Source organism: Homarus americanus, unplaced genomic scaffold (assembly GCF_018991925.1).
Source record: "Homarus americanus isolate GMGI-L3 unplaced genomic scaffold, GMGI_Hamer_2.0 scaffold24260, whole genome shotgun sequence".
Classification (NCBI taxonomy): Eukaryota; Metazoa; Arthropoda; class Malacostraca; order Decapoda; family Nephropidae; genus Homarus; species Homarus americanus.
In genome coordinates this window covers 3,589,341-3,614,584 of record NW_024721079.1, presented here as the reverse complement: position 1 = coordinate 3,614,584, position 25,244 = coordinate 3,589,341, and the positions used below count along the sequence as shown (strand labels likewise).

The 25,244-nt window shown below is 41.6% G+C and overlaps 1 protein-coding gene across 1 annotated transcript in view; it reads right to left on the bottom strand.

Moving 5' to 3' along the window:
- Positions 1-5,293: 5,293 nt before the first annotated feature.
- Positions 5,294-25,244, bottom strand: part of LOC121861336 (glutamate-gated chloride channel alpha-like) — a 36,456-nt gene continuing 16,505 nt past the window's right edge. Inside the window, exons 10-11 of the mRNA XM_042358984.1 lie at positions 20,117-20,264; positions 5,294-5,462 (exon numbers count right to left, since the gene is read on the bottom strand). Coding sequence (XP_042214918.1) covers positions 5,294-5,462; positions 20,117-20,264 — 317 coding nt within the window. The remainder of the gene's footprint in view (positions 5,463-20,116; positions 20,265-25,244) is intronic.

The window sequence follows — 25,244 nt, the reverse complement described above, 5'->3', positions numbered from 1 at the left end:
GTTGCTGCCCGCCCCCCCTCATTCTTGGCACACCCATTATCCTCCAATATCTTAATAACTTCCCCTCACCCTCACCACTCTCGCCCCAACTCTCCCCTCACGCAAGGGTCAAAATGGCCCGGACGCCCACCCCAAAATCTATCGCGTCAAATTGAATGAGTTTAAGGGGCGTATGACACCTGGTCCCCCTACGAGGCCTTATTGGACCTTATGGCTTCATGTTATTAAGGGTCATTCCACCTCAGTTGTTGTGATGAGCGTCTTACGCCCCCGTCACCAAGGCAAACACGATCACGTTGGCCATTTGGAGATTAGTACGGCCGAATAAAAGTCTATTTTGATTTGATTAACCACATAACGTAATTCATTCCGTATTCATACTGTTATTCATCGGGACCAATCATAACGCCTCCAGGGTGTGGATGGTGGGGGGGGGAGGGGGTCAAACGATGGCAGTGGTGGTGATGGTCGTGGTAGTGATGGTGATAGTAGTCCTGATAATGGTGGTGGTGGTAGTAGTAGTGGTAGTAGTGGTACAAGTCACAAGTGGATGGTTGTGGTGGTGTTGGTGGTAGTGGTAATGATGGTGGTAGTGGTGGTGGTTTGGTGGGTAGTTGAGGAGGTGGAGGGAGTGAAGAGTGCCAGGGTTAAGGGTGATAAATACAGTAAGACTATCACACGCTTACATACAGACTGACATCTCCGTTATGTGTAGACATGTGTATGGTTACATGTACACACACACACACACACACACACACACATCCACACACACACACACACACACACATCCACACACACACACACACACACACACACACACACACACATCCACACACACACACACACACACACACACACACACACATCCACACACACACACATCCACACACACACACACACACACACACACACACACACACACACACATCCACACACACACACACACACACACACACACACACACACACACACACACACACACACACACACACACATCCACACACACACACACATCCACACACACACACACACACACACACACACACACACACACACACACACACACACACACACACACATCCTTGAATACATATCGGTCTCTTATCCCCATCAGGCACAAGCAGGCAGGGAGTGAGGCGAGAGAAGCACCCACAGTCACAAGCATTGGACCTTTAAAGCACCGCCTCTGTGTAGTGTTCATTCTCCATCTTCATGAGAGACGCAAGCAAGCAAGTCCGCCACTTAAGATATACTCTATAAATGGACAAGCAAGTAAGCAAATGCCCTTAAGATGTACCCCAAACTGCGTCTGACTTCCTTACTTAAAGCACACACAAACAAGCAAGCAGTCAAGTAATCTGCGCTTCCAAGCACAACACAAATCTACACAAGGGACACTCAAACAAGCAATAATCAAATGCCTTATCCAACAGACCTACTGGTGTAGATCCCCTAGTGTGTGTGGTTATTATGTTTCCTGTAGAAGATACAAACAAGCAAGCAAGTAAACAAGTCTCCCACATCATCAAACAATCATCTTGTTGGGGGAACATCCATAGGTTTCCAATCAACTGTTTTTCCCTGTGGAAAGCACAAACAAACAAACTGAGAAGCAACAAAGCATATTCTGAGAGTGTTTGCGTTCTGCCTTAGAAGGAAAACACCATATAATCAAGCACCAGGCAAGCAAGAAAGTAAGCAAGCAATCAGTGAGTCTATAGCGATTTCAAGCAACTAACCTGCTTGAAAACGGAAGCAACATAAGCAGGAACAAGTTATCAAGTGTGTGTGTGTGTGTGTGTGTGTGACGCAAGCAGGGCAGTTCAATCAATCAAAACACCTCCTCCTTGAAGGTTAGCCTCAAGTGCTTGTGTCTTGCCTTCGAAGGACTTTTCACCCCCCCCCCTCCTCCTTACACACGGCTACAGGATCAATAATACTGCAGTGGATGACGACCCCCATCTGGCCAGTGTACGACCACCATCTGGCCAGTGTAAGACCACCATTAGGCCAGTGTACGACCCCTATCAGGCAAGTGTACGACCACCATTAGGCCAGTGTACGACCCCCATCAGGCAAGTGTACGACCACCATTAGGCCAGTGTATAACCATCATCAACCGAGTGTACGACCACCATCTGGTAAGTGTACGACCACCAACTGGCAACACTGTAATGCCCACCATTTGGCACCAGTGTACGACCTTCTTGTCACCGTAGTCGTAGTTGTGTGTCGCTTTTAAAAGTTCACAGAGAAGGGCTGGACGACCTCTCCATCACTCCCCACCCCCCCGTGATCTGTTTATCGAGTGTGTGTGAGTAAAATCATCTGTTTACTAAGTTGCAAATCACAAATCACGATGCTTAGGGGAAATCTGCGTAATAATAATAATAATAATAATAATAATAATAATAATAATAATAATAATAATAATAATAATAATAATAATAACACAGTATATTATTATTATTATTTTATTATTATTATTATTATTATTATTATTATTATTATTATTATTATTATTATTATTATTATTATGAGAAAGACGGCCATTTTATAAACATTGGGGAGTTATATTAGTACCCTAAAAGCGATCCTTCGAGCCGTTATTCATTTAGTTTTTACTACCAAACATACGGAATTCGGTTCGGGTTACTTCCCATTAACCGGACGATGGTTATTCGAAAATTCGGATGAAGTCTTCGGATGCCTACCCTCACCCGACTGATTATTCAACTAGTTATACAAATAAATAGAAAATATCTCTCAAATACAAAATATGTAAATCAAGATAGGCAAACAATGTAAATAAACCATATGTATGAAAATAATTGATAAAGAAGAGAGATAAAACGCTCACAACACCGACAAAAATAATGTTTGGAAGAAAGGGATAAAAAAATACGTATTAAAATATATTTACTGTAAATCCCTCATCAAGAAACACAACTAAATTACCTCCACGAAAAGTTACGTATAAAAAAAAAATATTTAGACTGTGGGGCGGTAAAAGCTTAAGTAATAAGTATTTAAGTACCTACGTAAAAAATATAATATGTACTTTAAATATATTATTATTCAAAAAGTCCTGTAAGAGGTTAAGATATAAGAGTGTGTTAGAATCTACGTAGGAAATGAGATACGTGGTGTAGCTGGGAAGACTTACTGTAACGCTCATTCCAAACTGACAGAAAAATTCCAACTATTGCCGCGTTTGTGTTAGTTCACCTGTGAGTTCTGTATTGTTGAGAGTGTGTGTTAATGTCTGGGTGAATAATAAGATAGTGTGTGTGTGTGCTGAAGTTAGTTATTGTGAGTTATAGACGAGCATTCACAACAGAGAGAAAAAGAAAACATGTAAACATAAGGATCTTTACCGCCGCTTCATCTGGCTATCACTAAAACATTACCCATTTACCCGTATCAAATCTACTTCGTTAAGGCTGAGTAAGATATTGATAGTGTATGACGTAAGTATATAATGTATCACTGTAAGAAGTTTTGTACGTGCAGAAAAAAGAAAGAAAATAAAAATAAAAACAAAAATTCTTCACCATTTGGATGTCCCCTAAAAATGTGGTGACTTTGTGACCCGCACATAAAAGGGGCGGCGGGTCGCTGAGGTAACCGGAGCGAGAGTTCATTTCTGATGTATATTCATCTGTAAAACTGATATAAATACGTGGACGTCACAGCCAAAATTAAGAATAGGCGTGAGAGCAGCGGAGACTGAGCTCTGTGGTCCCCTAGGCCAGAAGGACGAGTGTCGCGGGGCGCTCACTCCGCTCCTACGCCACTATTACGTGACCCTTCAATTGACATGTCTATTCAAATGTCCCCCCCACGTCTTCATTCAGTGACAGAACAGCAACACAACTCCGGGTAAAACAAAGTCTTCTGCATCTACGACATAAAGGTGTATTTCCCCTGGGACGCTGAGGAACCCACTACCACCACTACCACCATCACTACCACCACCACTACCAACGACGGCAGAGGCAGCTTTTCGTGAGGAAGACAACATCACGGCGAGTCCTCCGCCTCCAGTCATGTTATTTCCTTCATTGTACACGAAGAGAAATGGTGACAATTGTTAGTCCGTTTTTGTCATTATGGCGTAAAGTCCAACACTGTCTTGTAGGCGTGTGATCGATGGAGGGAGTGTGTGTTTGGAGGTACTAGTGAAGGAGAGAGGGAGGGAGGGAGGGAGTGTGTTTAGCGTACTACTGTAGTGAAGGAGTGAGGGAGGGAGTCTATGAAGCTACTAGTGAGGGAGGGAGTCTATGAAGCTACTAGCGAGGGAGGGAGTCTATGAAGCTACTAGTGAGGGAGGGAGTCTATGAAGCTACGAGTGAGGGAGGGAGTCTATGAAGCTACTAGTGAGGGAGGGAGTCTATGAAGCTACTAGTGAGGGAGGGAGTCTATGAAGCTACTAGCGAGGGAGGAAGTCTATGAAGCTACAAGTGAGGGAGGGAGTCTATGAAGCTACTAGTGAGGGAGGGAGTTCAGGAAGCTACTAGTGAGGGAGGGAGTCTATGAAGCTACGAGGAGGGGAGGGAGTCCATGAAGCACGAGGAGGGGAGGGAGTCTATGAAGCTACTAGTGAGGGGAGGGAGTCTATGAAGCTACGAGGAGGAGGGAGTCTATGAAGCTACGAGTGAGGGAGGGAGTCTTAGCTACGAGTGAGGGAGGGGAGTCTATGAAGCTACTAGCGAGGGGAGGGAGTTCTGGTGAAGCTACTAGCGAGGGAGGAGTCTTATGAAGCACGAGTGAGGAGGGAGTCTATGAAGAAGGAGTGAGGGAGGGAGTCTATGAAGCTACTAGTGAGGAGGGAGTCCATGAAGCTACGAGTGAGGGAGGGAGTCTATGAAGCTACTAGTGAGGGAGGGGAGTCTATGAAGCTACTAGTGAGGGAGGGAGTCTATGAAGCTACTAGTGAGGGAGGAGTCTATGAAGCTACTAGTGAGGGAGGGAGTCTATGAAGCTACTAGCGAGGGAGGGAGTCTATGGAGCTACTAGTGAAGGGAGGGAGTCTATCTACTGAGTCTATGCTACTATGAAGCTACTAGCGAGGGAGGGAGTCTATGAAACTACTAGCGAGGGAGGGAGTCTATGAAACTACTAGTGAGGGAGGGAGTCTATGAAGCTACGAGTGAGGGAGGGAAGGGGCGAATGAGTGTGTCTGGAGGTACAGTACTAGTGACAGGTAAGAACTAGAGATAAATAACAAACAGATGGCCTCAGCTCACACTTACGTCCTCAACAGTACTTCTGGCTCAAGGGTCGCTAGTCAATGGTCAACCCAGAGTGCCCCTAGTCGAACCCCTGGATGTGTGCTGGTGACAATACGACGTGACGTGCTGGTGACAGTGTGACGTGCTGGTGACATAGACTCGAGTGTGTCTATTATGATGTAACACTTGATGATCACGCCGAGAGAGGTGGTCGAGGAGTTGTCTCTGTAACGATGTGAAAAATGAGAATGTGTATTAATTATAGACCTATACGAATATGTATTTATAAGGATGCGTACTAAAATAGGAAAGCCTATATGAATGTGTATTAATGTAAACTGAATGGTGTAATAAAGTTGCTGTGAGTGTGTATGTGTGTGTATGTGTGTGTGTGTGTGTGTGTGTGTGTGTGTGTCTACTCCCCACCCCTCATCCCACTCCACACACCACCTCTCCTATACCTCACCCTCATACCTCAACCCCACCCGGGAGCGGGTCCATTAGCGAGAGGGGGGAACCACCCCACCTGTCAGGAGGTATCAGCCACGCCCTGCCTCAAACACCACCACCAAATACTGCTCCTCTTCCCCCCTCACTCTCTCATCACTCTCCCCTTTCTCTTATTCTCCCCTTAGTTTCCCATCACCCATCTCTCCCTCCTAACCTTCACTATTCCCTCACTTACCATTCATTCTCTCCCCTCACTCACACTTCACTCATCCCTCTCATTCTCCCCACCTCTCTCTCTCTCTCTCTCACTCTCTCTCATCCCTGTGTCCTCCTTTTCCTCCTCTAGCCTACCCTCCATTTACTCCTCCCCCCACGGTGTTCACCTCTCGTTAGCGCCAACCAACAACATTACCGGGGGGTGGATGACGTCACTGTAAGGGGGTGTACATGTATGGAGGTGACGAGGTGTACGTATATGAGGGGGGTGGATGTACGTACATGTGTAAGAAAGAGGGTGTACATGTATGGGGGAAGAGGGTGCATGTATGGGGGAAGAGGGTGTATATGTATGGGGAAGAGGGGCATATGTATGGAGGGAAGAGGTGTACATGTATGGGGAGAGGGTGTACACGTATGGGGGGAGAGGGTGTACATATATGGGGGGAAGAGGGTGTACATGTATGGGGGGAAGAGGGTGTACATGTATGGGGAAGGAGAAATGAGAATTGGTTACGATTTAAAGGGTCGGGATAATGGAGGCAAGGGATAGGTAAGGGTCAGGCGGTAGAGGATAGGTACGCTAGAGGTTATAGGCGGAAGGGCTAGGAGTAGAGTATAAGGTATAATGGGGATAGGTGATGGTTAGGAGGATTAGGATGGAGGTAAATGTAGGGGTTCTGAAGTAAGGGGAAATGGTTAGGATTAAGGAAGAATAGGAGGTATAGTGACTAGGAATAAGGAAGAATACGGGTAAGGGAGGGTAGGCGGGTAAGGGAGGATAGAGGGGTAAGGGAGGGTAGAAGGGTAAGAAGAGAGCTGAGAAAACTATACCGCTCTTAAAACGCTTCCTGAGAAAATAAAACTCCGCCTGGTGACATCATTTATCACACCGATATTAACTTACTCAGCAGTACCTCTTCATACTATGAGCACCACTCAAATATTAAAATTACAGGTGGTCCAAAATGAAGCCCTAAGATTCGTTACAGGTGAAAAATACCCCTTCACCAGAACCACAGCCGAGATACATAGAGACCTGAGAATAAAACCCATCAACCAGCAGCTGCACACCTTGACCAGCAGAGTCTGGCAAAAGATAGAACGATCAGACCAAGAACTCCTTCAAAGACCCCCACCAGATAACGACAACAACCATACATGGTTCCCAAAAGTTACCAAATCTCAAATGGTCCATTACCATCCCCGATCTATACGGCCAGGCAATAGACAACCTCCCGAGACCAACATCCGCCAGTAGGGTCGGCGGAATACGAAATAAGGCCCTCAAAACATCCATGTATGGGACAGGGTAGGATGTCTAGTGCCTGTGTCGACAGACAATAACTAACCCATGACACAACCCTAACACACTATTAGTTTAGCTAGGCGGTCAGCCCGCCCTCTCTTACCTCTTCCAAAATTTCTTCAATTTCCGAACTATAACTTCCTTCCCCCACCTCTAATCTTCTTTCACCCATCCTTTCTCGACAAAAAAAAAGTAAGGGAGGGTAGGCGGGGTAAGAGAGTGTCGGCGGGGTAAGAGAGGGTAGGCGGGGTAAGGGAGGGTAGGCGGGGTAAGGGAGGGTAGGCGGGGTAAGGGAGGGTAGGCGGCGCAAGGGAGGGTATAGTGGGGTGGTGTTACCTGAGAGTTTTAAGAGAAATCGGACGTCCAATCAGGTCTATTGTTTACCTGTGACGTCATCCATTGTTGTCATCTCAGCACCAACTTGTCGTCGACATGTCTGAACGATGACTGTTTGTTTATGTCTATCGACCAGGGGAACGACAGGTATTGTCAGGTCTTCATAAATCTGAATAATTATCCTTTGTTCGGTATTTCATCTTTTATTGTACGTGTGTGTGTGTGTGTGTGTGTGTTTGTGTTCCATACGAGGGGGTTTAGTCTGCCGTATTACTGTTGCTGTTATTGTTTTTATTATTGTTATTGTTATTTGTTGTTGTTGTTAATGTTTTTGTAGTTTTGATTTAATTAGGTGCTTCGTATGCCTAGGTCTTTAAACAACGCACACCAGGTCTTAGTTTTAGGTACTTCAACTGGCATGAGTTTTAAGCACCGTTCACTAGGCCATAAATCTAGGTGCTTCATCCCCCTAAATATTTAAGCACAGTTCATTATATCATAATTTCAAGTGCTTCACCTGCCAGGGTCTTCAAACAACAGAGTCACTATACTGTAGATCCTAATTTATCCACGAGGCAACACGATCAACAACTCCCCCAAAATACCTCAGTTAACCATGAAATTTAACTCTAAGCTCCATTTTCTGTTACACCAATTTTCCACTGTAGTTCTCCTTGATAAAAAAAAAATCCTAGTGTTTATCGTCAAATGCACAACTCTAGACACGAGACAGTTTACGTGGGGCCTCAGTATAAGGTATAAGGCATCTATGAGGTTTGTTCAGAAGGTGTAATGTTTCTTAGAACTGAGGTTTAGAGGGGGTACAAAATATTAAATACGAAGAATTACTACACTCGTCTCCCAACTGTGTAACTGTACCTGCAACTGTACCTACACCTGTAATTCTGTATTTGTATAGCTTAATTTAGAGATAATTTGTAACAGATAGATGGACAGATATACATAGATAGACGGACAAGTTAATGAATGGGTATACAGTAGACAGTCACGTATAGTTTGAAAAATGGACAGACGTGGACACAAATAAATATATAATAGAACAGACAGATAAACACTGGAAAATGCAGAAAGGTGAATGTATACAGATGAACTAAAATAGAAAGCTAACTAGACAAACGAACGAATATGTAAACAAAAACAGAAATAGACAGACATACATAAAACTGAGAAACAGAAGGACAGATAGACAAGACAAATGAGTAAACAGACAGATAGACAGAAAGACAGAGAAGCCAAATAGAGAACAACGCTACTACACAATCCTTTACCGTCAGACATTCGTTGACCTCGTAACTAACGACCCGTGACCCGACCGTGACCCCGGGAGTCTTGATGACCTCCTCGTTGGATAGTACGATTAATGAGGGGGTGGAGTGGGAGGGAGGGGAGAACAACTGCCGTGTGATGTAATTCAGGCTAATGGTGATTAGTGAGGGGAGGGTTGTTAAGAGTGTGTGTGTGTGTGTTTTATAATAGAAAGATAGATAGATAGATAGATAGATAGATAGATAGATAGATAGATAGATAGATAGATAGATAGATGGATAGATAGATAGCACCATAAAGATACAAAGATTGTTCAAGTCAATGGTGGTTACAATTCAATGGTCTTTGAATATAAATGACTTCACGAGCTAATAGCCAATAGAGTATAGTACATCTCGGTTAATGATCGTTCTATACATCACCGTTAATGGTCATTCTACCTCCTGTTAATGGGTCGTTAAGTCACCATTAGATGATTAATTGATTTGTAATAGAGGGCCCAGTTGATAGCATTGGGTAGTGAGGTAGTTTATTGTTTGTCAAGGTGAGGGTGTGGTGAAGGTGTGGTGAGGGTGTGGTGAGAGTGTGGTGAGGGTGTGGTTTGGGTGTGGTGAGAGTGTAGTGAGGGTGTGGTGAGTGGTTAGGGTGTGGTGAGTGTGGTGAGAGTGTAGTGAGGGTGTGGTGAGGGTGAGGTGAGGGTGTGGTGAGGGTGTGGTGAGGGTGTGGAGGCGTGGTGAGGTGTAGTGAGGGTGTGGTGAGGGTGTGGTGAGTTGGGTGTGGTGAGTGAGGGTGTGGTGAGTGAGAGGTGTAGTGAGGGTGTGGGTGTGGTGAGAGGGTGTGGTTAGGGTGTAGTGAGGGTGTGGTGAGGGTGTGATGAGAGTGTAGTGTGGGTGTGGTGAGGGTGTGAGACAGAAACATAGAGATATAAACAGACAGGTAGACAGAGAAAGGGGACTAGGTAGGTACAGACAGAGAGAGACAGTCAGGTATAGACACAAACAGAGAAAGGGAGAAAGACAGAAATTAAAAGAGGAAGAGAAAAAACACAGAGAGAGAGAGAGAGAGAGAGAGAGAGAGAGAGAGAGAGAGAGAGACAAAAAGACAGAGGGATGAAATTACACCCTGAGCAAGCAACATGGGACAGTCAGGAGAATCGAACCTGGGAACCGACTTACCCCAGAGAGGAAGGTCCCCCAGTCTCCTCCCCCAGAGAGAGGAGATCCAACCACCTAACCCGTCCCCAGAACACACCCCCTCCAGCCCAACCCCTTCCTTCTACTCCATTTCCGTAAACAAGTTGGTTATCGTCGTCTCCCCCCCACCCCTCTCCTCCATCTCCTCTAACTGCTTCTCCATGATCATCACTATCACCACCATCACTCATTATCAATATTAATGTCACCACCATAACCACAATTAACTATCACCATAAGTATTATCATCACCATCATCACTGTCACCACCGCCATGAGTATTACCATCATCACCATCATCATCACTGTCACCATCGTTATGAGTAGCATCACCACAACTACTACCACTAAAACATCTACCATTATCACCATCTCCCTGTGTATATTAATCGTTGTTGTTATCACCACTACCACCGTCACCACCACTACCACAACTATCACCACAACCACCAATATTACTACCACACCACAACAGCCACCACCACGCACCTAAGCAAGCTAAAAAGTAACATGAAGGTCGTGGTAAGGTTAGGTAGTAGTAGTAGTAGTAGTAGTAGTAGTAGTAACATCAGTAGTAGTTGTAGTGGTGCTGGTGATAGTGGGGCACAAGGGGGAGGGGGGGGGGATCAATTGTACACCCAGTGACGAAAGGTCGGAAGTTCTCTTGGGCAAATATCCGTAGGGAGGGAGAGAGTGTGCACAGGCAGGCAGGGAGGCAGCCATCACCCACCACCCATTGTCACACACGTTATTTGATCTCCTATAATGTTCTGCTCTATATATCTCCTACCCCGCCTTTTGTTTCTCCTGGGGTGGGGTCTATTGTTGTGTGTTGGGGGAGGGGGGTTAGGGGGGAAAGGGGAAGTAGACGGGGGAAAAGGGGAAGGGGAAGGTGGTGGTTGTCTCAGGGTCTTGCGAGTCTTAAAGATGGACAAGTTTTTTTTTTCACGCCATAACTGATGATTGAGGTTTAAAGTTGTGGAAGGTTTTTAGTTATCATACCATTTAAAGGTAAGTTCACCATAATCTTAGGACGCCTTATATTGTTTCAAATGTTTTGTTATACTGCAATATTAACGCCTTAGTCCTCAGCCACCATGGAAATTCAACGTCAGGACCTGTGAGTTTCCAAGCGGTGGTGGTGGTGGTGGTGGTGGTGGACTGGGGTTCACCTGAAGTTTATGCACCCTAGATTATTTCACCTGTTACTTAAATACCCTAATGCTGCCTGGAGGGATGGGTTAGGTTAGGTTAACATTAGGGTGTCTCATCATCTGGTGAAATAAGCTGGGTGTCTAATCTTGACGTGATCCGACTGTGGGTGTGGTAGTTGACTGGGTCAGTGTGTCATGGACCTAGGCGTAGTGTGAGAGGAGTCACCTCGTGCGCCTATTAGTGTGTTTTCATGTATGACAAAGCTGTTATCTCATACACTGAGAGTGCGCGAACGCACGCGCACATATACACGCATACATACACGCACGTACACACATGTATATACCCTGTATCCTATACAGAAGCACAAAAGCTATTGTTTCCTTCCTTAAGATATTTTGAGTGTCACAGCTACAGAGAGAACCTTTACATTTCTAAATCCCGCCGGTCACAATGTCCGTCACAACCGTGGCCCGTCCTTAGTGAGCCGGGCAACTGTTGACGGAGTGACCTGATTTGTGTTCAAACTTGAGCTTAGTCGAAAACAAAAATTAACTTGATGCTATTACTACAACCAGGAGATTGAGAGCGTTCGAAGATACATCACTTGTTCGATCTTCTGTGAATCCTTACACACTGAATCAAGCTACACTTATGGACAATATGCCGAGTATATGAATCAAATGACGTTTTTCATAATGAAGAAAGCGAAGAAGTGTTCAGAGGACGCTAGATGACATACTAGGAAATTAATAATAATAATAAACTCACACACAAAGAACAAATTCTGACCAACGACAATCGATGTTTATATTTTAATCGGGGGATGTGATAATAAACCCCCAATTAATTACATCAAACATGAAAGTACTATAGCAAAGTTTAAATAGCAGTACACACCAACAAAAATTATCATGACTAAGAGCATCACTGAGTAAGTTGACTCAATAACCTCGTAGAGACAAAAGAAGTGAAAATCCCGTGTAAGGACGGATGGTTTAATAACGCTTCAGTCATCTCTGGTATACCCAGTTTGAGGGTGTTGGTGGACTCTACTAACCCCTTGTGTACGGGTTTCCTTCTTAGCTGAATAAAATTGTCTGGCTTTAGACAAATAAAATATGAAAAGTGGCGTCCCCATGGTGAAGGAATTGAAAAGTTTATCTACCACAAGAGGAGAGAAATAGACTTCAAATTCAAGCGTCTCTTCTCTAGAGGTGTCGTATCTCACACCGAGAGCATCCCTCCCGAAAGCAGAAACGCGGGAGAAGTGGACAGGCCCTATCAACCACCTAAGTTCCCCCCACTAACCTCATGGGCTGGGTGCACTGTGGGTCTGGATCGCTCTACCTATTGTTTATGAAAATGGAAAACTGTTCCTGTTACCGACACAACCTGCATCGAAAGACCGAGAGGGGGTGAGATTTCAGACCATGGCCGAGGGAGTACCAGAGGGTTAAGCACAAATTGGACTAATATGGTAAATATTCCTCGGTCCAAGATAAGGTTGTTGCAACATTTTTATTTTGTAAAGCAATTCCTCGAGGTCTGTTTTATCAAAAGGAGGGATAAATTTCCTTTACCCCAAGCTTAGCTTGCCCTTTAAGAAGCTCTAGCTGAAATTGCCTTTCCTTCTCTAATTCTTATTCCATGAACTAAGAACACCTGTATTATACTGGCAGAATTTGCCTCACACAATGCAAGAGTGACTACATTTAATGTTTCCTCCTGACTGGAGCCATGAGCGCAGCATTTTTAACTGAAGACTTCCTCCCGGTAGCCTTAATGCTAACCCCATAATTAAGAGCCAACTGAACCTATTCCTCTCTCTTGATTTTGTTGGTTTCTAATCTTTGTACTTATGGACTGGCAGGGAAATTATCTTAATGAAAAGCCGACACTGAATCAGAATACATAATACAAAAAATATCAAAATATATAAAAAAAACATGAGAACACATAATAAAAAACATCAGAATACATGCATACATAACACAAGATATGAGAATACATACCGGTACTATAGAATACAGGTTGGTCCTCGTCTCTATCTTCGTGTTCAGTATCATGTATACAGTATCTCCAGATATTTTGGTTCAATTCCGTAAGTTAATTCTGGTGCTAACCGTCTGCTCCACCTTTACCTAGAATACAAATGACAACTGGTCAGGTCATGAACTAAAAGAATCTAATTCAACTAACCCCTACATTCCTTTGCAGTTCCATCACTGGGCCAGAAAGGTGCACAAAATCAATAACAGTAATTCCCGGAGTATATATTGTAGCCCTCGATAAATTAAAGAAATGGATCCCCACGAATATGTTATATCTCGGAGGATTGGTAACAACAGCCCGAAACGTTCTGAGTGGATGATTGTGGTCGCCAACCCTCACGTGTGAAGAGGGTACTCTGATTGGTTGAATCTTAACTCACTAATAATATAGACCCATAATAATAGACGTGCTTATAACAAAACTTCACTTACAATAAAGGTTAATATTCGTCTTTCATCCATTCCTATTCTAGTGTTTCTGAATACCCTAATTATGCTATTTTTTAAACTATGAATCGATATTTAAAATTAGATAATATCTGCCCATTCTACCGTCGTCTGCACAGCTTGTTTATAACCAACCTGTCTGCTCGGTCCAAGCGTACTCTCATGTCCACAAAGAACGTAAAATTACACATGAAGCTTCAAAAAAGTTGCTTTCATTGATACCAGATATAAAAATAAGTACTTTCTGTTTAATACGGCAAGGTTAGGTCCATTTTCTAGAAATATTAAGAAAAAACAAAAACATGGCTCAGTTGCACAAGAAATAGAGGTCATATTTGACTGAAACACCAAAATACACCAGTAAAACAATTTCTCATATCAATAGATGGGAATGAATAAAAAAACAAGGAACAATTACCACATTCACAACAATGGCTGCCACCCACCATTCACAACAAATTTATCTACCTAAGCTTTAATCCTATATATGAAAAGTTATATGTTAAACAATGCACAACATGGAATATGATGAATTAATTAGAAATAGAACCTAAAATATGGAACAAAGGACCAATAATTAAAAGGGAAAAACCTGGTAGAGTATGTTCCTTCATTATACATACTTACCGTCTCGTCGCCAGCTCCAAGTCGACATTCCGTTCCACTGTGTACTTCCCAAAGACTATTAGTTGCTTCCACACCAAATTTTAGCATGGGTTTCTACATCACACAAATGATAACCCCCAAATAATAGAATATATATAATTTTCTGTTAAAAGCATAATGGTAATATTTAACATAATGGTTAAATAAATACTTCACTGTGAAATTAATCCACCACCAAGGAAAATGGAACTCAGTCATCCACAAGCATAGACTAAATTATTTACATACATACATACATACAGACAAACATACATATATACAACTTGCTTTACAGGTATACAGAAATTCACACTTTTATTAATGACAAGGCAACAGCTGACTCAGATCAGGACAGAAACATCATTGGTCAATGTTTACTTAGTCGTCAGCCGTCAGTGTCAGAAGGTCGACGGTATGGCCAAATGAACAGTGAGAGTCTCCATTCACTTCTCTTCTCACTCTCTCTCCCCACCTCCCCCCTCTCTCCCCATCCCCCTTCTCTCTCTCTCTCTCTTTCTATCTCCTCCCCTTAATAATAAAAGGGGATATAAGGGCAGGGGGGAAAGGAGGAGAAAGGGAGATGAGAAGGGGAAGGAGTGAAGCGACAACGTATAACGAAATGAACATTGGTCTCCCACTCAGACCACCCCTCCCTTCCCCTCCCCTCCCCTCCCTCTCTCCTTAAAAATGAGGATGTGGGGAGGGAGAAGAGTGGGACCAGAGTGGGTGTTTGGAGAAGGGAGATCGGGAGAAGACGGAGGAAGAGAAGAGACAAACAGGGCACGAGTGGGTAGTTGGAGAAGAGGCAGAGGAGGAAAAGGGAACTAGGAGGAGGGAGAAGGGGCGGGGGAGGGGGGGACCAGAACGAGGAGTAGGGTGAGGAGGGAGGAGGAGGAGGGAGGCGTGGCGTACACGTGCACGTCAAGCGGGTGACTGACGGGCACGTGCCGCCCCGGGGACTCCCCTACACATGTTTTACCATTATTAATGTTTTGGTACGTGTGTTTACGTGGCGCTGCCGTGTCCTCATCGTGTTGTCGATGTTTATCACACACTGCTAACACGGGTGTTTATCCAATAATTCATCAAATTGGTGAATCATCTAGTCAGGAGGGAGAGAGAGAGAGAGAGAGAGAGACACTGTGAGCTTGTTCCTACATTTTGTATTGATACAAATTGGTTGAGTGTCAGAGAATGAGAGAGACAGGCAGATAGACAGGAATATAAAGAGAGAGACTAAAGAAAGAAAGAGAAGGGCAGAAATAGAAAGAGAACGAGCCATAAAAAGAGACTAAGAAATATATAGAAGAGGAGTAAAAAGAAAGAAAGAAACAGGATGAGAAGAAAGAGAGGAAACATAGAAAGAGAAAAATTAATAGAAGAGAGAGAGTGCAAAAAAGAAAGAGAGAACTAGAGACGAAATAGTGACAAAAAGAAAGAGATAAAACATAAGAAAGAAAAAGAAAAAGAAAGAATAAAAAAATAATGGAACCAAACTCTCCGTAGAGAGTTTGGTTCTAAAAAAAAAAGTCAAAATCAAACAAGTGTCACAACCCCTGGTCAATAAAGTAAAAAAACACTTTATCATCACCACAGTCGACTAACTTATTCCTGAAGTGTTGCTACATTCCATGTTTCATTACGATCCTTCAAGCCTTTCTCACCTTGGACGGAAACGTATACTGACGGAGTGACAGACGGAGAGACGGAACGAGAGATGGATGGACAGACGAACAGAGAGGAGATGATCGGGTGGACGGACGGAAAGGTGGACTGAGAAAGCGGACAGAGAGTTGGAAGAATGAATGACCCTAATTAATATACCCTCACTCTCTACACCGGGAACACGAGAGAGAGAGAGAGAGGGGAAGGAGAGTGATAAAAATGCGAAACTGGCAAAATGCAAAAAAGACAGAAAGCTATTCAAATAGACATAATCCCTGTACTCACCTGTATTACATTGTATTCTATCTGTATTTCGCCTGCAAACACGACATCCTGTAACCAACTCATAACACCCGTGGTTGACCCTCTGCTAGTGAGGTGTTGATGCTCAGAAATATTGATCGACGTTACCGTGATGACATATGGTGTTGACTAGTCCCACTCGTTATGAGGAGGGCGTCCATACTAGTTTTGTTGTGTCTCTTGGAGCACTCACACACTCACGTTATTATTATTATTATTATTATTATTATTATTATTATTATTATTATTATTATTATTATTATGTACTCCGTGTACTTTAATTATTTTATGACATAATAATGTTTTTATAGAGGGATAGCATAAATCACACACAATAGCAACCAAGCAGCCAGTGTGTGTGCGTGTGTACAGTGTACACACACACACACACATATATATATATATATATATATATATATATATATATATATATATATATATATATATATATATATATATATATATATATATATATATATATATATATATATGTGTGTGTGCCTATGAAAAAAAATTATTATGTAAGAAGGAAAGGTTATCCACAAAGTTTAAAGAGAAGCTTTCAAACTTGCCACATTATGGTGATGATACTGTGCATGAGTTCTTATGGACATGTGTCTGTTAATATGTGCTTACTTACGTGTGTGCTTATCCCAAACAATTCACCGTTTAAATATTTTTCCCCATATCCCTCTGATTCCCTGAAAGTTCGATCGTAATGTGACTGCTGCAGTATAGTAAAGTTATCCACAAAAATAACTCGTTTTCTCTAACACTTTAAAAGAAAATTTTACGGGGTGACTATGTCTTATTATATATGTAAATAAAAATATCTTTACTTTAACATTTACAGTCTTACTTTATCCTCTTCGCCTTTGATAAACCTGTTAGTAGGCTTACTCTGCAATACTTTTATCCCCAGATCATCGTAAAGTCTTTAAATACAGTATAATAACTACGTTGAAGTTAGAAATATATGAAAACAGTTTTATACCAGAAAAGTTATGAAAGTAAATTTGAATGTTTATATACACTGTACTCTTGTCAATAGCAACTTTTCAGTGTGTGTTTAACTCAGAAAGATATGAGGCGAAATATAACGCAAGAGCTTCCAAAATGAAACATGAAAACCAATTTATACCTTCGCGTCCGATGGTGCCATTAAACATTTTTCTGATGATCATCAATTTTTGTCCCAGCCTCAGCATAGCCTTACCTGACAATGCCACCATTGCCCTCCACTCTTTTGTAGTGGAGGAGATCAAGAACAACTTTAATATATAACCCAGGATATAAAGCTGCAAAGTTGAACATACAGGCAAGTACAGTGTTACGTTAGCCATTGTCTTATCATCTATATTAAGTCTCCCTCTTCTCTTCTGAATTTATTTTATGTTATTTAGCTAAGGTAGACTTTTTCATCTCGCTTTTGTAGAAGTCCTCATGTTGTCGACAATTAGGTTGTCTTCTTTTTTTTGTTCAACTGATTATTCTGAGGAGTGACGGAGGGTGTTATTCATCTCACTCTCAGTTGAATAATTACCTCATTCATATGTTCAAGGTAATCAATAGCTCTCATAAGGTCTCTGTCTCTGCAGGTCACAGTTGTCAAACACTTCAGTCTGGAGTTGCATCAGAAAGTCGCTACCTGACGTGAGGGAGGTGACGTCATCAGACACAGGTGGGAATGAAAGCTGAAAGAAATTTATATAGCAGTAGTTTTTATTGGTTTATCGTTAATAAATAACATTATCTTTCACAATCTTTTACTCTACTATTTGATTTGTGTACATACGTCTCTTTCCTGGATATTGTTGATAAGGAGAAATATCTTGGCGTTGTAATGGATCATTCACTGAAGACGGCACAAGAAGTTGGGACAACAGTGAGGAAACCAAATCTAGATTTGGGAAATATAAGACGTACCTTTAAACACGAAGATAGGAAAATGCTCCTTCAACTGTACAAATCTCAAGTACGTCCCGGTCTGGATTACTGCATACAGGCATGGAAACCCTACATCTAGAAAGATCTAACATCCTTAGAAAATGTGCAGCAAATGTGCAGCACTAAGATGATTCCGGAACTACTGTATGTCATCTCGATTATCCAAGTAGACTGAAGGCCTTAGGACTAACAACCCTTCAGACAATGCACAACAGGACAGACTTCATTGAAACATTCAAAATCCTGAAAGCGATGGAAAACGTTAGCCGGGGCATTTCTTTGTGGTGTCACGCACCGCCAACAAGAGGGGACATAACTATAAGCTGGCCAAGTTGTCATGCAGAATGAATATAAGGAAATACTTCTTCACACAGAGGCTGGTAGACCTATGGAACGGTCTACCGGCCCAAGCTGTGGAGCCAGGAACAGTCCTAGGCTTCAAAATAGCCCTTGACAAAATTATCAAGAACAATGGACCTACACAGGCCACAGGCCTCCTTCCCTCGGTATGACCACCTCTATGAGTGACCATTAGGTAAATAAAGTAAATATCTTCTCATTCATCCTTACTGAAGACTTTTGTACATCATAATGATAACAGGGAGACAACATACACATTCATTCTTTTTATATTTTTACTTTACATATATATTAGTGAGATTTGAGCAAAATATGTTATCACAGTATCATGTAAGTTTTATACGATATGATAGTAAATATGAACAAGACTAAGCTTAATATATAATGAGAATACTTCACGTTTTCTTTATTATTATAGTTAGACGTTAGGAAGGTACACATCCAGGCTCTAACGCATTTGTGTATTCTTAAGGATAGTGCGATAAGCATGTGGTATATGTATACTATGTATAGCCTAAAGTTTATCTCTATACTGTATATATATTGTATATAATTATTGACGAGAGTGTTCTGGACGCCGTGACGCCTGTCAGTGTCATAACGAACATGCATACATACATACATACATACATACATACATACATACATACATACATACAAGAGATGAAATAAAACTTGTCTTAACTTTATGGTCCACAAAGAATATAAACAAAAAACAGAACATTTAAACGAAAAATCAACTCACTGACAACGTGTGTTCTTGGATATGATCATAAAGGAAGAAAATTTTATAAAATCAGAAACACGTGAAATACAGACGACTAGGTAAAAATAGACACACTCTTATGAACAGGTTAGCAAACAGAACTAGAGCTATTATCAGTAGACGGGACACAGCCAGTCATGGTACATTCCGGTTTGAGTGACCTAGCAGAGGTGTAGTGGCATGGAGGGAGGAGAGGTGACGGAGAGGGTGGGCTGAGGAGCAATATAAGAGAGGGACGGGGTGACACTAATTCACTAAATTTTGCCATATAACGTAATATATTCGTATAAATTATCCAGCTATAAAGTAGTTAATTATTTATCGAGTATTAGAATATTAAACTCAGATGTGGCACAATACTGGTAAAGTTACAACAGCAGGCCATGCAGCTTATGAATCTTCACTCACACCTATATAGTATGTGTGAGTGAAGATGTGCGGCCTGTGTCCAGAGCTTCAACCATTTGTGTGATCCTAGGATAATTAACTCTGGCGGACTATGGGCGTTAGTGCGCATCTCACGCCTTTATTAGTTTACACGACTTTTTTGATCTGCCAAGTGCCTATTTAATAGTTAGTAATTGTATTTTTCAACTGTATCAAATGCATTGCAATACACAGTCCACGACCCCAAGAGGTAGCTGAACCATCCCGACCAAGGTGAGAAGTGTGATCCTCGTGAGGGTCGTGGGGGTGAGGGGGTTACTTGCGTTTACTGAGCCAGAACACCCAGTAGCACAAGTTACCCATGAAGAAGATGAAGGGGAAGACCCGTAGACTCCACTGTTCCACACGGACCGCCCACTTCGTCCACTCCTGCTCCGCCGCTGCCTGGGTCGTCGTCGTCGTCGTTGCCGTCGTCGTCGCCGCCGTCGTCTCGCTCTTCTCGATACTCTGCGACACAGTAAAACAACACTATGAGGCGATAACACTCACTACCAGTCACTCCTGATGTTCTGGACGTATGACACAACTACCACAGTATATTGTTCCTTACTCATAACAGCGCCAGGACACAGGAGTCACCATCAGTCCCCACCTCACACACACACACACACACACACACACACACACACACACACATATGAACGTTCAGAAAATACGAGTATATATCGTCCTGTTCTACCTCTATACGTGTGTGCTGTGAGGTGACAACAGAACACGACATTTATCAAGACAGATGCTACTTTTGTTGTCCTTGGTGTGTAGTAAGACCACAACATCAATAATAATGTAATAATATAAACAATCACTTGACTTATACTCTCAAACCAAACATAACTTTAAAAAGAAAATTTCGTTGAGGTGATACAAGGAGATCCACTTGAAATCTCTGTACCAGAACTGTATTTGGGAATTGATAATGTGAACACGATGAATTACAACGGAAGGAACCAACAATTAAAGAAACGCACATACAGGTACCACAACATACAGGTACCACAACATACAGGTACCACAACATACAGGTGAACATACAGGATGAATTACAACGGACAGGTACCACAACTTACAGGTAACAATTATACAGGTACCACAACATACAGGTACCACAACATACAGGTACCACAACATACAGGTACAACATACAGGTACCACATACAGGTACCACAACATACAGGTACCACAACATACAGGTACCACAACATACAGGTACCACAACATACAGGTACCACAACATACAGGTACCACAACATACAGGTACAGGTACCACAACTTACAGGTACCACATACAGGTACCACAACATACAGGTACCACAACATACAGGTACCACAACATACAGGTACCACAACATACAGGTACAACATACAGGTACCACAACTTACAGGTACCACAACATACAGGTACCACAACATACAGGTACCACAACTTACAGGTACCACAACTTACAGGTACCACAACTTAAGGCCTGAGTTACATTTAATTCACCGAACTGCAACAATAAGAAACAGATAATACAGCATAATATATATACTGTATATAAGGTATACGTCTTAACATCGTCATTAGTTAATCATTAAACAAATAAAGTCTTTTTGAAGGGATGGTACAGGAAGATTTTCAATATCTAATTCCTTATTGATGCAGTAAGTAAACCAACACAGGTGGGAGAAGGTGACACAGCAACTCACCTGTAGGTAATGAGAATAAACAAAACACCCCCCCCCCCCAAGTATCTCTATTTAGGGGTCAGATGAATTTTAAAATGAACACTGCGACGCCTGTTGTCTCGGTAAGGTCATCAGTGACTTGTTACCCACACACAAAATGGGTAAAGATACTTTTTTGGAGCAGTTCATTTACATTTACATGCACACATCTCGTATATAATAGCCAAAACACTATACATAATGAGAAAGCCAAGACTATAGTAAAAAAAAATAATAATAATTATTGGTAAAGATTCAACTAGACACACCTGACTTGTTTCTGATAACCAAAACCAGAAGATCACAGGTAAGACTATTTGAATTGATTTAAAGGTATAGATTATTGATGATATACACATATACAGACATAATACATATACACACATATATATATATATATACACACACATATACACATACATATGCAACAAAAGACAGTGAATGGTGAAATAAGGACATGCATATGAGGGATATTCGTATATGCATCACTTCAGTAGGGAAATAGAGAGAGAGAGACGAATAAAGAATAAAGATGTTTGAGAGGAATAGTATTTAGACAGTAAACAATAAAAATAAAGAAAAAACATAAAAAACAGACAAAGAAGAGATAGATAAAAGGGGAAACAATAATACAAGGGACAAACAACACGTCTTGACACCTTGACACCAATAGTTAATTAGCCAGACAGGTGAACACGTAAACAAGAGGGCCAAACTAAAACCCGGACCCGACCGACTTTTTGTTTTTCTATCACCGTGGGTTAGGTTAAGTTAGGTTAAGTTAGGTTAGGTTAGGTTAGGTTAGGTGGGGTTAGGTTAGGTTAGGTTAAGTTAGGTTTAAGTAAATTGAATAAGTTAGATAAGTTAAGGGTTGTTCTTGTTGTTATATTAGGTTAGGTTTCAGGTCCGGGTATTAGCGAGTCCCTTATTGAGAGATGAAAAGAGACTCACCTTGACCAACACCAGAGGAGGAAACTCGTGTGCAGGTGCGATCTAGACAAAACAACACAAGTCATTCAACACCACAAACACAACTCACCACAAAATATATACAGTATAGTGTTTCCTTTTTGTTTTATTTTGCTTTGTTTTGTTTTGTTTTGTTTTGTTTTGTTTTGTTTTAGTTTAAGTTTTCGACCAATTTTCGATATATTTATTTTTGTGAGTCGGCAATTTTCCTTTTCGACCGTGTGGGTTGGCCAGGTATACATGGGTAGTTAGCTGGACTCTGAGGGAATTAAGTTGAGGGGGGAGGGGGAGATTACTCTTAAGTTTCGCGTCTGTGTCTATCTGAATCGGCTCACGGCTCTATAGTTGACGGTGGTAGACAAATCCTCTACAATCCACACATTATATAGAACAGACTGTGGGCAGGTTCAGGTATCGTGTGGCAACGTATATTTTTAGATTTTGGAAGAGTCGTCAACTAACAAGGCTACATCATCTCCCCTGGGACACTTAAGGGAAGACCTGAAAAATTTTTCACTGATTGTACAATGTTTTTTTCATCCTTTGTTCGACCTTATGTGTCTCGTCGGACGTGACTGTACTGACGATGTAAATTTTTGTGTCAGGTAACTTTACTGTAATGTGTCCGTGAGTCTCCTCTGTTACCTCGACAATATTGAAACAAAGAAATAAAGGACAAGCACCTCTGGACCGTGAACCCACAAGGCATATGAGTCGAGTACATGTGGGTGGCGTCACATGAATTATTGGGAAGTTGTAAGTCAAGTTTGTTGTTCATTCGGGCAACACTTCACAACTGAATCAGATATTACCTGAACCACACCCGTAGGCGGCGCTACTGAACCACATGTAATGTTACGAAACGGGACACTTCTGTCTTAATTGACTCTCGTCGAGTTGACCGCCCGTATAGGCCCGCCCTCGAGTTAGTCGTCTGAGTTCATGAACTTTTGTTGAACTGAGTTTAGAATTATTATGTCGCAAGATTCATCAGTATGAAAAAAGAAAGGGGGGGGGGTGTGCTGGAAAGATAAAGCACAAGTGAAAATAAATTAGAACTGAGGAAAGTCCTATTTCAGATCCAGGATATTATCAAAAGTCATTTCGAAATCAAAAGATAATTGAAGATGACAAAAAAAATTCCCTTTGTGGGTTGAAAGGTAAATCACCGACCCACACAAAACTGTTGAGGATTTACCTTAAAATCTGTATTAATTTCTAATAAAATGACTTAGCCCCTGAGTACACTGTCGCCTTACTCATGGGAATCATCGTATTTATAATGTTGAAGACGATTTCCCCAAGGGGTTAAGTCAAGAAGCTAAGAAACAAGATAAAAAATAAATCACGTCTATAAAAGCATCAACCTCTCCTCTCTACTGAAGGGAGTATCATTAAGGTTCAAATTAGCTCTACCGTCTTAAGTCTTGTTTGCTGATGAGATCTGTACAGCAAGTTTGTTTTGTAGAATGTGGATAAATTGGTGGATGAGGGAGTAAGTTAATGAGTTAGATCACAAGAATCAACTAAATCTAACGTGACCAAACAACCCTAAAGTAGTTTTGTTTAGGTTAAGGATCATTAGTTCTCGTAGCGTGGATCATGGGTGGTGTCAGACCAGCTTTTTTCCTCGCTCCATCAGAGGATTTTGATTCAATGCAGGAAATATAAAAAAAAATGGTAGGGGAACTAAATTGAATCTCCATTATGTGCAAAGTTGACCACAGTATAAGGAGCATGCTGGCCATGGGGGTCATCTTCCATCTGTGTTAGACAATAATATGCTTAATAAAAATTATAAAAATTCATTTCTGTAATAAAGATTATTTGCTCAGTACTGGTTGGTTACTTCTCTCACTTTTGAAACAATTCATCTGCACTACTTTACATAAAGCGTTACTATATTCACTGTAACAAATATAACAATTAGTTGGCTATATATGTTAAATAAATAGTATTATTATTTCTATAAGCATAAATAATCTAATTATAAAAGAATTAACAAAGTCTCAACCATCACAGTAATAGGGCCAGTTCTTTCTGCATTTGTTACAAGATAAGTTCCCTGCATCACAATGTGTGTGAAATAGATGAATGAATTACTAAATATATAAAGAACAGATAGATGGAATAATGAATAAGGAAATGTACTCAGAGATCGGACGCATATGACAAATTCACCTGTGGGAATCTTATTAATAAGTGTCACGACCACAATTCTGAGAGATTCTTATGTTATATTATGGCCACTAAGTATATCATAGCTAAATGTTGTTACTTCTTGTCGCTTAAGGGAAATTTTCTGTGCGAATCTTTTAGACTCTGGCCTCAGGGTTACTCTAATTTCCTTGTGTACAGCATTGAACGCAAATATACGTGACCCCTGTATCCAGATCTCGACTAGATTCCTCCTGTGAATCTTCATGATTTTGATCGTGACTCGAAATGATCTTGGAAAATTTCTCATGATCAAAACGCAGATCCTGACACGAGGGGAGCTGACTACACTATCTAGGAGACTGTTCCAGGGGTTGACCATTCTGCTCCTGAACTGTTTCTGTCTCATCTGTGTTTGGTGTATTTCCTTGTAAAGCTTCATCTCATTTCCTCCGATGATTCCTTCTCTAACTAGCAGCTTGGTTGATACCTCTTCGTCATATTTCTCGTTCATAATCTAATACACATCTTTCATATCTCCTCTGAGGTGGTGGTATATCAGTGTTGGTAAATTAAAATGATATATGGAGATGCTGG